Consider the following 13,414-nt stretch of genomic DNA (forward strand, 5'->3'; position numbering starts at 1 on the left):
TCTATCTATTTTTTTTAATTTATCGAAGCGCCAAAATCTTTAATTTATTTGCCTATACATTTATAGTATATTGTTACTATTGCTACAAAAAAAAAATCAAGGCTGACGAATCTGCGCCTCTGAAATTACATCCGCCCTTACTTTTGAAATAGCAACTTTATTTACACAACGCTGGTGCACACGGATCATCAAGCAGGGTTGTCCTTCAGTACAGCTAACCAGCTAGCCTGATCTACGGCTCATTGTCGGAGTTCTCGTAATAACAGCTTCTTAAAGGAGAATAGACCGCGCTGAACGATGGCGACGAGGATTTGGCCTGTTATGAAGTTAGTATTTTTATTTCAACTCCCGCGGTTCCCTATACTATTACTGCTCTAAATGCTCTTATTGGTAATTAAGCTAACTTAGGCTAAGCTAGCTGTCAGTCATACCAGGTCATTTTCAGTTGATTTCGTTTTAGCTCCAAGTTTAAGACTTAAAATATGCTTTTCTTTATGGAGTTAAACTTGGGCTGATATATTAACTCTCTGAAATAACGTGAGCTTATGTGGGCGATTGTAAATTTCCCAACTATTAACTGCTAACTTGGCATCAAAGAATAATTTGTTGTTTACTTTGATAACAACGACGTGTGTCTGTAGTTTCAGTTTGCCCTGTTGGGAAATTGTGGTATTTCAGATTAATTGCATTACTGCATCTGTTCTTTCATTTCCAGACTGGCCACCAAGGTGACCATTGCAGGAGGAGCTGTCTATGTTGCCTATGACTCTGGTCTCTTGGGGAACAGTGAACAGGGCTCAGAGGCTCTGCGTAAGGCCAAAGCAGTAATCCCACCTGCCATGGAGGAATGGATGAAGTACTTTGGTGTGGAGGTAGAAGATGCACGTTATAAACAACTAGGTCTTCCTGGATCAGTGCCACTAGGCCTAATACAACAGAAAGTAAAATGGTTTTATAAAGTCGTTGCATTAAATGGATCAGTGCTGCAGACAGCAAATTTGATGACTTGTACCATAAATGTGTAGAAATTTCTTTTTGCTTTCTAGCCTTTCTCTTATGAGATCAGAAACGCTCTAATGCATACATAGTTACAGTACAATCATGACATCATAAACCTTTGTGAGGCATGTACTTTGATTCGTGGTAATGTATGCTGCAGACCTAACTAGCTCTGGAGCAGGTTGTGGTCTAGATTAGAGATCATCAGGTTGAAAATATAGTCAATAGCAATTCTTCAGATTCTCGTGTGCATTAAGTCTGGTAACTGAGACTTACCAGATTTAGGACTGAGACTTTATTAAAGTAAATATCTTTTCCAGCATTGCTGACCAAAGTGCTTAAAGTGCTCATGCTCTTTTAATACTACTGGACTGGCTGTTTCTTCCCACACACACTCACACCGCTCCTTTATCTTCAACACTGCTGTTGCTTTATGTCTGTATTATTTAATCTTTTCAAATGTTTCAGATATCATAGTTGTAGCTTTGTAAGATCCGCCCATGTTTTTGACTGGTCGACTGCTGCCAACATCTATTTGAATTAGGGCTGCCACGATTAGTCGACTAGTCACGATTACGTCGACTATCAAAATCGTCGACGACTGATTTAATAGTCGACGCGTCATTTGAAGCTTTGTAAGATCCCAAAAGCAGGAATAAGTAGCAGGATTTAAGAGTGTAATAACGGACTGAAACAGAAGATGGCAGCACTGCATGTACAAGGATGCCAGCTGCCGTTAAACCCCGAAGAAGAAGAAACTGTGTCCCAGAATTCATAGCGCGGCCCAGCGCAGTTGTCAACAATGGCGGCAGCTAGTTAGTTTTAATATTACTCTTATTATTCTTTCTGGGTCACAAAATAAACGTTTAACATATTTTCAGGCGAGAATGTAGCTGTGTAAACCTCAAATATCTGCTCAGTTTATCAAGACACCACATATTTTCAAAAGCGCTCCGACGTTTTCGGAGGCGTCTGTTACCCACTAGCTCAATAGCTAGCCGGGGGCCATGAGAGCACCGGACTCCCGGCAGATCGTTTTCAAACCCACCGCCCTACTCAGGTTAAACATATACAAGTCACTTAGATAACTTAAAAATGTTATTGTTTGGCTTTTTTCAGTATTTTATTTGTTCCTGAGTAAATCGGCTGAGTTTATTAAACTCCACCGAAACAATCTGCACATTTAATTAGAATTCAATTAACTATCATCTTGTCTTTATTTTTAGTTAGCACAGACCTTAAACACTTAAAGCTGTAAGCTAATGATAGTTATATAAGAGCAGATGCTGCTGGTGCAATAAGCTGTACTTTTACGTTCAATGGATGATGATCTGATTAGTCGACTAATCGCAAAAATAATCGGTGACTAGTCGACTATCAAAATAATCGTTTGTGGCAGCCCTAATTTGAATACACTCCTAGCTAGATTGTTAAACTCTGGCTTGGCTTAGTCGATAAACACCTTTGTAATTCTGCTTATCTTGGTTCTCAGTGTTATTTTAATTGAAGTCAGATAATGGAAAGATATCCAGGGAATGCTGAAATTGCTTCATAGTACAGGTCCTAGTTCTGCTGACAAACCAGTTCAGGTGATTTATTCACAAACTCCAACAAGCAAGTTTTCACTTGAAACAGTGTATAAGTGCGTCTGCTCTTCATGATTTTACTTTAAAACTTGATTTGTTTATTTATTCATTTATTTTTTTTTATTACTGTTTTGCACTGGACAGAATAGTAGTCGTATTGTCCAATTATAATAAACACTTTTCAAAATTTATTTACTTATTTAAACTTTTTATCTTTTTCTAAATCAGACCTAAGATAAATTAGACCTTACAAGGAGTGTTTTCACCTATACTAATAGAAAGTCTGTATACCAGCTCCAATATGTTGTTAACAGAAAATAATGCACCCTATCCCTCTTGTCAGGCTCAGCTTCCAACCATACCTAAGATTGAGTTCTCTCCTGTTGACGCGTGGAATTCTGGTAAGAATTCAATTATTTGTTCCTTTTTTTAAAAAAGCAAGGGTAAAATTTTGCTGTGGTCACAAGTTTGGCACAGACTTTCTTTTGTGTATTTCACTTGTTACATGTAGTAATAGTTTTAAAATTGTTTGGAGGCAGTAGTCTGTTTTAAAATAATTTTGGCATTGGTATTACTTTTGGTCTAGATCCTATATTGACCCTGATTTTTCACTATCTAAAACCTAAACTTCTCTTTTTTTCTTTTGTTGCAGGCGTACAATGGACGATTTCAAATCTTTCTGAGGCCCCGACAAAAGCCACTGAATACACAAGTCAGGGGCTGCAGTACTTGAAGGACCTCACAAAGTGAACATGAACTCTCTGGACAGCCTCACATTATCAGTCCTTTTGACTTTTGCACTTCAGAATGACATTACTTCTTCAAATGTTGAACCCTGCCATAAGAATGATGCAACACACAACATCAAAGAAAACTGCTAGATTAAAAGATTAAAAGCAAGGAGGCTACTCTGCTGAATGGGTACTGTGGTTTTCTAACTGATAGTGGCCTTTGATGGGAGATGTACATAATGGGAAGGAAATTTTATTTTTAAGAAGGCAATCTTTCATTTTGTGTATACCTCAAAATTGTGTATACCAAATAGTTGCTATCGGCACTGTCCAGCAGAGAGTGTTATTCTGCCCTCACCTTGCCCAAAAAATGTTAAGAATATCTGTGTGTGTATATATATGCAATTTCACTATTTGTGAACAATATATCAATCTTCAAACATCTTGTCTCATCTTTAGTTTGATCTATCAAGTCATATCACATATAGTGCTCGGTCGACAAAAAGTGTAAGACCATACAAATGTGCAAAAATCTTTATTAATCATGACAATAATAATGACACAGTTCACTGTTGATTCTGCTACAACTTGAAAAGAGGGGGAGATGACCTAAAGCGTGAGGAAGAGCACACGCAGCCATTTATGATCGGTTGACTCCACTGTACACGATGCAGACACACTCCACAGCACCGCGAGCGGCGATGTTTAGTGTCAACTTTTTTTTTTAAAATCTAAATGTAAGAAAACATTACCCATTCTGCCACGTGTTATCACTTCTTCACATCCAAATAAAGTTTATAAACCTTGAGGCACTGATCAGATATGATGCATGCAGAAAAAAAAGGCAAAGGCTGAAAAGACTGAGGCCAGTTCAGCAACTACAACACGGTAACGAAAGCGAGATGACGTCCACGTGGCAAGCGAAGAGCCTTAGCTTCCCAAACATTGATTATGCCTAATCTTAAAATAAATTTCTGATCCCAGTGAAGCTCTTCATTGAATTTTTCTTTAAGTTTAGGACTATGTTTAATCCATGAGTGGGAAACTGGCTGCTCGTATTTGCAAGACTATGAGTTCCAAAGGGAGGAGTCGAGATTAGTCACTGAACAAATCAGTTGATTACAATCTTTAAATATTCATATTTTAATTAATGTACATTACTTTTTCACAAGAAGCTGGTGTGGCGTTTTAATGAGATACTCTTAATAAACTGAAGTAATCACAACAGGCAACATTACAAGTAATTTTACACAAGTTTCGTAGATTAAATACTGTCATTATGTACTGTAGCTATTTTTTTTCTTTTACATGCGTGTATCTTAAAGCGAAATTCTGCCACATTAGCATTTAAGGAAACACCGTTTGGGGGAAACTATTAAAGTGTACCATTACCTAAATATGTAAACTTTATACAATAAAGTGCTCCCCACAATGTCAACAGTGAGATTATACAACCAATGATAATGTGCATTATGTTTGACGAACTTTTTCAAACTGCATTAAGAGCACACACACATCACTAATACAAATTGATAGTTTTAAAACTTTGCTCCAGCTGTCAGTGTTACCACTTTGAAATGAGGACCAAATAGCAGCCTCCCTGGGCAAAGATTAATTAAGAGCACAGTCAGAGAAATGGTAAGTACAGTATTGCAAAATGATAAGCCGGAAGGCACTTTATGATATCAGTGGGATCAAATTCATATGCAAATTTAGTACTTTAATTACCAGCACAAACATGATACTTGCACTCTTGATGTTAGGATTTAGGGCCTGTGCAGAAACCTTCCTTCAAGGTCATGTTCAGCACGAATGGCATATGCAGCGTGCAGCCACTTCATCCAGCTATGAAAGCTGAAATACTTCACGTGGTGCAAAGGTGCAGGAATATGTTGGCTTTTAAAAAGAATTGGCCTCAATTAAGATGGTTTTACAATGCAACTTCCATTTATCTCTTCTGGTGTTAAGTTAATTTGATATTCTTTGATGAACACACACACACACACATTTGCATCTGCCCATTTCTTTTAATAACTACCTCAGTGGAAAACACCTAGTCCATAGGTGTGTGTCAACACTTATCGTCAATTTAGATAAGCCAACATAAAGTGCCCTTTGAAAGGAGATATTAAGCAGCTTCGTTAGTCACTGGAATTTAATTAAGAGGAGCACTTTTGGGGACAGACGTGAAAGTGCTGCACAAATGTTGTGCAGTGCAATCTTTGACTTTGTCCAGACTTTAAAGTTGTATTTAAAGTAGAGCAGCAACAACAAAACAAAAACTTTCTCTCTGCAAAACAGCCAAGCATAGCAGTGCTACAGTTATGCTGTGCATACAAATAAAAAAAGAAAAAAGAAATGAAAAGAGATTGCACTGACTTCTGAACAATAAAGCATGTCAGCTATTTAACCCTGTCTAGGCTTTGAATAACAGATTGTAGCAATGAGTGGAACAGTAGCAGGTGGAGAGATGTCGGGGAATTAGATAAAAGTGTCCACTATCTCTAGGTGGTTTTGACAAGGTCATAGACATGAATATGAAAGTCATCGTCATATTTGATGTAGTAGACAGAGGGCTTGGCCGGGACCTGGTAGATGACCAGGCCTGTTCTTTTCACACCCTTGTCAGTAACGTACTCCACTTGTTTCCCAACGAGACTCTCCGTCTCTTCTCCTGGCTTCCTGTCTGCAGGCAACAGGTGCTTGTTTTCTGTGGAGAGAGGTTAATCATTACAACACCAAGATTATAATTACAGAAGAGATGAAGAGTAAAATAAAATCCTGCTGCTGGTGAAAGCTGTTGATAAAAAGAAAAAAATAATGGTGTCATTGTCATAATTTTCACAAATTAAAAAAAAACTTACTTTGTTTTTATACTTGGCTTTTTATACTCGTACTATAAAGGTCAAAGCATTTTGCATAAAGATCTCTCTATTTGCATTAAACTTCACTTGAAGTTAATGTGAATACCTATCTCTGACAAATCAGATGTGGAAATTTCTTCACATGCTGGAAATGGTCGTTTAGTGATACTATTATTCAATCCTTGGGCTTTATTTACACAGCATGGCAGCTATATTAGGTATCTGTAATACTCAAATTTAACTCAAAATACTTTATTTTAAGGGAAATAAAGTAGGGAAATGCTGCTCACTTCCTTCAAAACGCGTCATTCTGCCAGAGTGCTTCTGTAAGTAAATAATAATGGATTGCATTTATAAAGCGCTTTACAATTCCACTATTCATTCACTCTCACATTCACACACTGGTGGAGGCAAACCACAGTTGTAGCCACAGTTGCCCTGGGGCAGACTGACAGAAGCGAGGCTGCCGTATCGTGCCATCAACACCAGTAGGAGGTAGGGTGAAGTGTCTTGCCCAAGGACACAACAACCAGGACGGACGGAGCTGGGGATTGAACCGGCAACCTTCCGGTTACAAGACGAGCTTCCCAACCCCGTGAACCATGGTTGCCCCAAATACGACTGATTAGATGATGAACACAGACACCGATCATGTTTTTGTTTGTTTTTTTAGCTCACATGGTATTCATGCCCAACAGAAGAAAAATGTATCAAATGATCTTCAAAGTGTAAAATTGATTTATATACATAAAATGGGCCCAGTTTAACTCATTTCTAATGCCATAGGACAAAAGTGTTTATAAATTTTTACAGAAATTAGCAATACCTGCTTCAGGCAGAATCCTGAGGTCTCCTTCAGCATAGTCGTCCCACAGCTGGTACATATAAAGAACGGGGTCCTTTTCATAAGTAATATAATACCAGTTGGTCATAACTGGTGCTTTGGAGAGGACCATGCCTCTCCACTCATTCTTCTCTCCATCTTCCTTTTCAAATAAATGCTCCACCGCTTTGCCAACCAACTCCTCCGCCCCTGGAGGTGTCTTGACTTTATTGTTTACTGTGGAGACAGAAGCATGAAAGAGAACAATACAGACCCAGCTGTAACTCCAGAATCTGAAGTATGAACTGATCAAGGCAGACGCTGACTTACCAACTTTTTCTGACAACACTTGTAGGTTGGACACTCTCTCATCCTTGAACAGCTCAATGCCATAGACGCAGTCAAAGCCATCGTATTTCACCATGAAGAGGGAAGGATTTACACAAACTCTGTCAAGTACTGTGCCCTTCCATTTGCTCTGATTCCCCCTCTCACGCCAGTTATGCTGAATGCGGACTCCCAGAATGTAGTTGGGGTCTGGGGTTACTGCGTCACTCAGTTCCCCGCTGCTCCGTTTTCTGGTAGAAACAAGACGAAGATGCAAGTCTGTGAGCCTGAGCCTTACACACAGGTCCAACAACCTAACCTAATTTGCTCTTTTAAAAATGCACCCGAGTCAAAATACAGTATGACCTTTGTCACATTTCTCAGCTATTTGTTCATTTCTGTGGCTTCCACGTGATTAAAACACTTGGGGGGTTTCTTGCAGTGACTTCTTTGTGACAACGACGGCACAATGTGACATCAAATACATACAGCAGACGCAGATCGACATACCTGCCCCTTTTCTTGGACATGCCTCCAGAAATGCAAAGGTTACTAATTAAGAGAAAGACAGGACAATTAGTTTGGCTGCCAAACTGACAAGCACATGTATGATGATTATACAGTAAGAGATGCCACACACACATATATTTATGAAACAGATGCTGCCTGTTCAACAGACGGACAAGTCCTCGAGCCAATGAATTTGCATGACGGAATAACTTCCTGGGTATTTATTGACACAACATAACCATAGAGGTCACTGTATACTAAGACAAGACTGTGTGTGTTATAGCTGACACCAAGCCTCCCCTCATCTTAGGATCACAAAGTCTTAACAAAACCGACTGACAACTTTGAGAAAAGCCGTTTCACTGCTATGTGCGAAATTACAGGATTTAATGTTAGAAGGTTACAGTGTGGCGCAAAGGACTCACCAAGTTACACATAAAAGCTGACTGGCAAGGCCATTAGACCCTTTACGTCACATGTACCCTACCTGTCCTGGACTAAAGCCAGCACAACGCCTCTGTAGGTTATCGGAAACAGTCTTAGCTCTACCTCAATGCAGATGTTACTGTAGGTAAGTGTAGGCGGACACATACATCCAGCACACTCTTCGTTGTCTCTAATGGCAGCTAGCAAACACAGCTAAAAACTGTGTGTTTACAGCCTTGTTCTCTATGTGGAACATATTTTCATTACCTTTAAGCAGATTTCATATCAGCATTGTGCAGTTCGTCTGGCAGAGAAATGTTGCCACACACCAACCCGCCTATGTAAAATCTCGCGAAACCTGTGGGAAAGGGAAAGGAGGGGGGAGAAGACTCTATATCCCGTCAAGCCGTGAGTCACCAGAGCCGTAGAGAAGAATGAGAGCAGGGCGCGGGGAGTGATGGGAAATGATGTTTTGGTTTCCGCGAAACTGACTTTTTTTTTTTTACACAAAACATAAACAGTTTCAGACAGTGATTCGTGAATACTGTCAGCTCGTGTGTTTTAGAAATATGAGAAAGATAGCTACACAACACAGCCAACAAGCAGGAAAAATGAGGTCAGAATTTTCTATGACGCAGGAGTTGCCTATGGTTTCAATTAAAGGGACAGACGGTATTTGTTTTAGTTTTTTGGCGTCACTGTTTGAGCTGTGAGAGCATTTAGTTTGTAAAATTAGAATATTACTCTAAAACATGGGAATTTAAAGCTTACAACAATACTTTATAACAATAAGGAAGCTGTTTTAATTAGATGGACTTAAAATATTGTAAAAATAAATGTGCCGGCTTAGAATTAGGAGTTAATAGGTGTGGACAAATATTAGACACATGACAAGGACACTTGCATAGTGTGACCTTCATGTTTTGGGCTGCCTTAATCATCTGAATCAATCTTAGCAATCTTAATCTTATTTTAACATATGCACAGAGCAAGTAACATATATTCAGTATGATGTTATATAAGCTTTGTAGTGTTTCCCATAAAGCCATTACTAGCTGCTCTCCCCCTAAAGGTATGTTAGAGTACTGCAGTTGTTGTTGGGGGTTTTTTGGTTTGTTTATTTGATTTTTCAATATATTTTTTAAAAGTCAGTCAAGCATAATTTCAAAAACACATTTTAAAAAGTAAAAACTGGAGGTTAATTAAAAAATAGTATCCAATAAAATATTCTAGAGAGGAACAAATATAGTCAGGCTCAGTGTGGAGTGAGTTTTCAATATTTAACGGCAGAGACAAAAATGTTATATGGTTGAAATGCAGCAGTTATGAAGATGACAGTGTTGGAGGCCTTCTTTTTTTGTAATACCTAAAAAAACAAAAACAAACAAACAACCGGAACAGGATGCAGCTGCCTCCCTGTGACTGAGAATGACAAAGATATTCAGTGAGCCTGTGCTTCATGCTAAATATTTTAACTCTTCCGTGAGGTATCATTATACTAGTATCACTGCATGATGAGGAAAATGATTTGCATGAATTGAGTGTTTCAATATTTAGTGTAATGTTCGGTACGCCATCCAGCTTTTTCAAAATAAATAAATAAAACCACAATGTACAATAACTCTCGAGCAAAAGTATTTTATTTTAGATTGTGCTCTTATTTGAAACACATTGAAGTGCACCAACAGCAAAGAAGAAGAGAAAAGCATGCATGAACCTTTCCTAACCCATCTGAAAGGCACACCTAAAGCAAAAGGATATCTGTGATGAGTGCAGAATTACAAAAATCAAGGCTACAGCACCATAATCCAATCAAGCGTTGCGACACATTATCAGTTAGTCTAACTGGCCTAATTGTCATTCAACACCCTTTGAATCCATGCCCGGAAAGAAGATATGCGTGTATAGACATCGGGGGTTTGGGGGTCTCCACATCGCCTCCCAGAGAAAGAGATAACACCTGCTGCATCTCCATCGCACACCAGCGGTCCACCTGAGTCTCCCTTGAAGAGAAATGATAAAGTACACTTAAGTACACTTACGCTTTGTTTAAAATACAGGTTTTTCAGGTTTTTCCAGTACTCAGACACTTTAATCTCTTACTGAGCAGAAGCCTTGAAGGCTGTGGGAGCCCACACCGCAAACCATCGACTGTGTGATGGGAACTTGTCCCCATCTCCTTTTGCATATCATTTGTGGCAGAGTGGTGACGTTGACTTCCTGAAGCGTTTTTGGTAAGGTGTTGTTATCGCCTATATCGCCCCAGCCTGCTGTGATGCACTGGCTGATTTGATTCAGCCTGCCAGGTTTCAGAGAGATCACCTGAACTGCTTGAGACACTTGGGCCCTCCGGTTCAGCTGAGAAGGAGATCAACAACAGGAAAAATACTTTAAAAAGCTGAACGGTGTTAGTATTTGCATAACCTTAACATCACAAGTTGTGTTTCTGTGCAAATTAGAAATGATCATGATCATGTTAGCAGACAGCTGTTGTTCTCACCTTGAGGAGCATGATATCATTTTTGTGTCCATCATAGTCTGGATGCGGAAAAGATTTGACCACAAGGAATTGCTGCTTTGTTGGCTCAGTACCCGTCAGGGAATCAACTCCCAGCACGACTGTGGGTATTCTACAAATTGCAGCAACATTTATTATGTTATCAAGAATCCAAAGTTAATAATTTTTCTTCCATAACGAAGAAACCTATTATGATATTGAGAAAAACTGATAGAGGGGTTTTTTGTCAGTTCTGCAAATGCTGCCGATTAAAGCAAACACTGAATTCGTACCCACGTGTCTCACAATGTGCTGCTGTGAGTACAAAGTCCTCTCTCACTAGTGCTCCTCCACACAAATGGCGACCTTGAAGTTGCACTGAGGCCATGTAGGGGAGTGAGTGGGGGGCAGCGTCTCGGCCTCCAATAATCCGAGAACCGTCAGCTCCTGAAACACAAACTAAGACGTCATTTGTTTATAGCAATCCAGGACAATATGTAATTAGTAGTAGGATAGGTAGCAAATAAAAATATGCACAGTGTTTGTCAGATTTTAGATTATTTTTTATCAGAAAGACATGAAAGCTTACCACTGAGGACAAACAGCAGAAGGAAGAATCTGGCTACCATGGTCACTGGTGAAATCCGCACTAAAGTTTAGGGAAGCAAATGTCTCTTTTCATGTTCTTTTGTATTGCTTAAGTGTGTTTGCTAACATGCTGTAAGGTGTCTTGTAAAGGTCTTGGTAAAAATTACAAAACAAGGTTTCATAATTGATGTTAATAGGCAGTGGTATTTGAGCTGTAACTAGATGCACACAATGCTCAGGAAGTTTAGTTGTTCATAATTGTTCCTCCCTAATTCTAGTTTGCAGTTAACTACAAGTACTAGAGGTGGACGGATCGATTCAAGTATCGACAGCATCGATAACAACACTAGTATTGGTATCGAAATTCAGCGTGTAGCCCGCTGAACTCTGTTAATTATTTCTTTGGAAAAAATAAACCTCAAACATGCACTGTGAAAAATGTCAGAATCTTTTTGTGTGCGTTAGAGAAAGAAAAATGTAGATTCCAGGTCTCCAAAAACCCAGTTTTAAAACACATGAAAAGCTCAAAGGTGTGTTTTGTTGTGTTAACTAGTTATTGTGGAAAGTAAAAAATCACACTTATATAGTGATGATGAAAATGTGTTCAGAATTTGCAAATTGAGAATTCATCTCATTAATCAACTTCAGCAATACTGGCTCTGTATTTACTTGTTATCAGATCGATACTAAAATTTGTAGTGTGCGCAGCACTACTGTGAATGAGGGAAAGTGTGAATGTTGGACATTTTTGTTGGAATGTCCAGGCAATGTTAAATGACAAGATATACGTGTTCAAATAGCATCAATTAACACACAACTTCAGATTTTTTATTTCTATATGATAATATTCATGACTAAACAATAAGAACAAGTACTCTGATGTTGTCTGAGTTTTTGTGCAACGTATCGGTATCCGATCAGTGTCGTCAAGACCACCCTGAATTTTACTTGGTATCGGATCGGAAAGGAAATAAGTGGTATCGCACATCACTAATAAGTCTGTGTTTGAGTGTTTGTAGTTACGGGTAATATGGGATACTTACACTTCCCCTTTTGTGTGTTGAAAAGAGTGCTCTTAAGAAACGCTGCGATTTTGTATAGCACAATATACCACACCCCAAGAATACTTCTGCTTTAACCTAAAACTGGGTTTCTTGCTGCATGCATAAGATTTTAAATTTTAGATGCATGCTCCCGAAAAACTGTAGGAAACTGATTAATGCACTTCCTGTGATTTTGCATTTATAGAATCAGAAATGTGATGTTTGAGAAATGGCAGGAAGAGAGAATATCCCTTTAGTAACAGTAACAACATGTTTGTGGTGAGCTCAACTGAACACCGACAAAAAAGTTCTTTATTGTTGGTTCATTAAATAAAAAAAATAAAGCTCCAAAGCAAAATTGAACTTTGAGAAAACTTAATAATAAATACAGCAACTCTAAGTTTGGTTTTATTTTTGCATCTTGTTAAACAGCAGACAGCTGAGAAAAAACAAGAATTACATTAACAACAGGTGCACTAGAGGTGGCAACAATGAGACAATTCCCAAAACAGGAATAGTTTTACAGCTGATTCGCATTTTTTCCATCCTCACCTTTTTAATTTTGCATGCGTCTTGGGTCAGTATGCATATGGATCTCTGATTCATGAAGTGAATCAGATATTCTATCAGACTCTACTCTCTGTGTAATGTGCACTGGGTACTAATTGCACTGGTAACTGTACCATAAATATTACAACAGACCATAGCCTCAGACTTTGTGCCTCACAAGCCACCGTGAACTCACAGATAAGCTTTTAAGTAATAAGTAAGCTGTATCTATCATCAGTAAGTCTGTTTGACAGGCAGAAATTTGGGCTGGTGATAATGAAAATGACGTACTGCACTGGTGCAAATGTGTTTAAGAACTGCTTTTGCACTCAAAAAAATAATTCATTGGATGAACGTAATTTTATCTTGCCACTTATATTCCATCTAAACAAATCATGTTATATTAATCCATCTTGGTTGTGTTGTGTCAACACGATATATGTGTGTAGGTTTAACATAATATTAACATTA

General features: G+C 38.6%; 3 protein-coding genes across 5 annotated transcripts; 1 reads left to right on the top strand and 2 right to left on the bottom strand.

Annotated features, from left to right (window-relative positions):
- micos13 (mitochondrial contact site and cristae organizing system subunit 13) lies at positions 1–3,758 on the top strand. Of its 2 annotated transcripts, none has more exons than XM_085397495.1 (4): positions 1–326; positions 716–872; positions 2,929–2,982; positions 3,232–3,758. In XM_085397495.1, exons 1-4 carry the CDS (start codon positions 298–300, stop codon positions 3,316–3,318), a joined length of 327 nt encoding a protein of 108 aa, XP_085253621.1. In that variant the 5' UTR covers positions 1–297; the 3' UTR covers positions 3,319–3,758. The 2 variants fall into 2 exon arrangements, with proteins under 2 accessions (XP_085253621.1, XP_085253620.1); XM_085397494.1 differs by having other exon boundaries at positions 155–326; positions 2,929–2,986; positions 3,238–3,758.
- A 685-nt stretch (positions 3,759–4,443) lies between these two features.
- On the bottom strand, positions 4,444–8,668 carry LOC146641411 (spindlin-1-like). Its single transcript, XM_085397493.1, has 5 exons — positions 8,534–8,668; positions 7,841–7,882; positions 7,334–7,581; positions 7,007–7,240; positions 4,444–6,026 (listed from the first exon to the last, which is right to left on the bottom strand). Exons 2-5 carry the CDS (start codon positions 7,858–7,860, stop codon positions 5,821–5,823), a joined length of 708 nt encoding a protein of 235 aa, XP_085253619.1. The 5' UTR covers positions 7,861–7,882; positions 8,534–8,668; the 3' UTR covers positions 4,444–5,820.
- Positions 8,669–9,893: 1,225 nt separating this feature from the next.
- On the bottom strand, positions 9,894–11,454 carry LOC146641412 (serine protease 57-like). Of its 2 annotated transcripts, none has more exons than XM_085398564.1 (5): positions 11,353–11,454; positions 11,057–11,210; positions 10,767–10,896; positions 10,370–10,624; positions 9,894–10,269 (listed from the first exon to the last, which is right to left on the bottom strand). In XM_085398564.1, the coding sequence occupies exons 1-5, from the start codon at positions 11,390–11,392 to the stop codon at positions 10,117–10,119; spliced, it is 732 nt and encodes a 243-aa protein (XP_085254690.1). In that variant the 5' UTR covers positions 11,393–11,454; the 3' UTR covers positions 9,894–10,116. The 2 variants fall into 2 exon arrangements, with proteins under 2 accessions (XP_085254690.1, XP_085254689.1); XM_085398563.1 differs by having other exon boundaries at positions 11,057–11,222; positions 11,353–11,407.
- Between the last annotated feature and the right edge of the window lie 1,960 nt (positions 11,455–13,414).

Source organism: Rhamphochromis longiceps, linkage group LG23 (genome assembly GCF_057381845.1).
Source record: "Rhamphochromis longiceps isolate RC_006_pf linkage group LG23, R_longiceps_female_GT1.1, whole genome shotgun sequence".
Taxonomy (NCBI): domain Eukaryota; kingdom Metazoa; phylum Chordata; class Actinopteri; order Cichliformes; family Cichlidae; genus Rhamphochromis; species Rhamphochromis longiceps.

Excerpts from the sequence above, each read along its gene's own strand:
- LOC146641411 (XM_085397493.1), bottom strand. The coding sequence starts at position 7,860 with ATGTCCAAGAAAAGGGGCAG. Across the intron at positions 7,582-7,840 it reads ATGTCCAAGAAAAGGGGCAG|AAAACGGAGCAGCGGGGAAC; the intron begins GTATGTCGATCT and ends TGTTTCTACCAG. Across the intron at positions 6,027-7,006 it reads CAGGATTCTGCCTGAAGCAG|AAAACAAGCACCTGTTGCCT; the intron begins GTATTGCTAATT and ends CTCTCTCCACAG.
- LOC146641412 (XM_085398563.1), bottom strand. The coding sequence starts at position 11,392 with ATGGTAGCCAGATTCTTCCTTCTGCTGTTTGTCCTCAGTG. Across the intron at positions 11,223-11,352 it reads TCTGCTGTTTGTCCTCAGTG|TTTGTGTTTCAGGAGCTGAC; the intron begins GTAAGCTTTCAT and ends ATGACGTCTTAG. Across the intron at positions 10,897-11,056 it reads GCACATTGTGAGACACGTGG|AATACCCACAGTCGTGCTGG; the intron begins GTACGAATTCAG and ends TGCAATTTGTAG.
- micos13 (XM_085397494.1), top strand. The coding sequence starts at position 298 with ATGGCGACGAGGATTTGGCCTGTTATGAA. Across the intron at positions 327-715 it reads AGGATTTGGCCTGTTATGAA|ACTGGCCACCAAGGTGACCA; the intron begins GTTAGTATTTTT and ends TTTCATTTCCAG. Across the intron at positions 873-2,928 it reads TGAAGTACTTTGGTGTGGAG|GCTCAGCTTCCAACCATACC; the intron begins GTAGAAGATGCA and ends CCCTCTTGTCAG.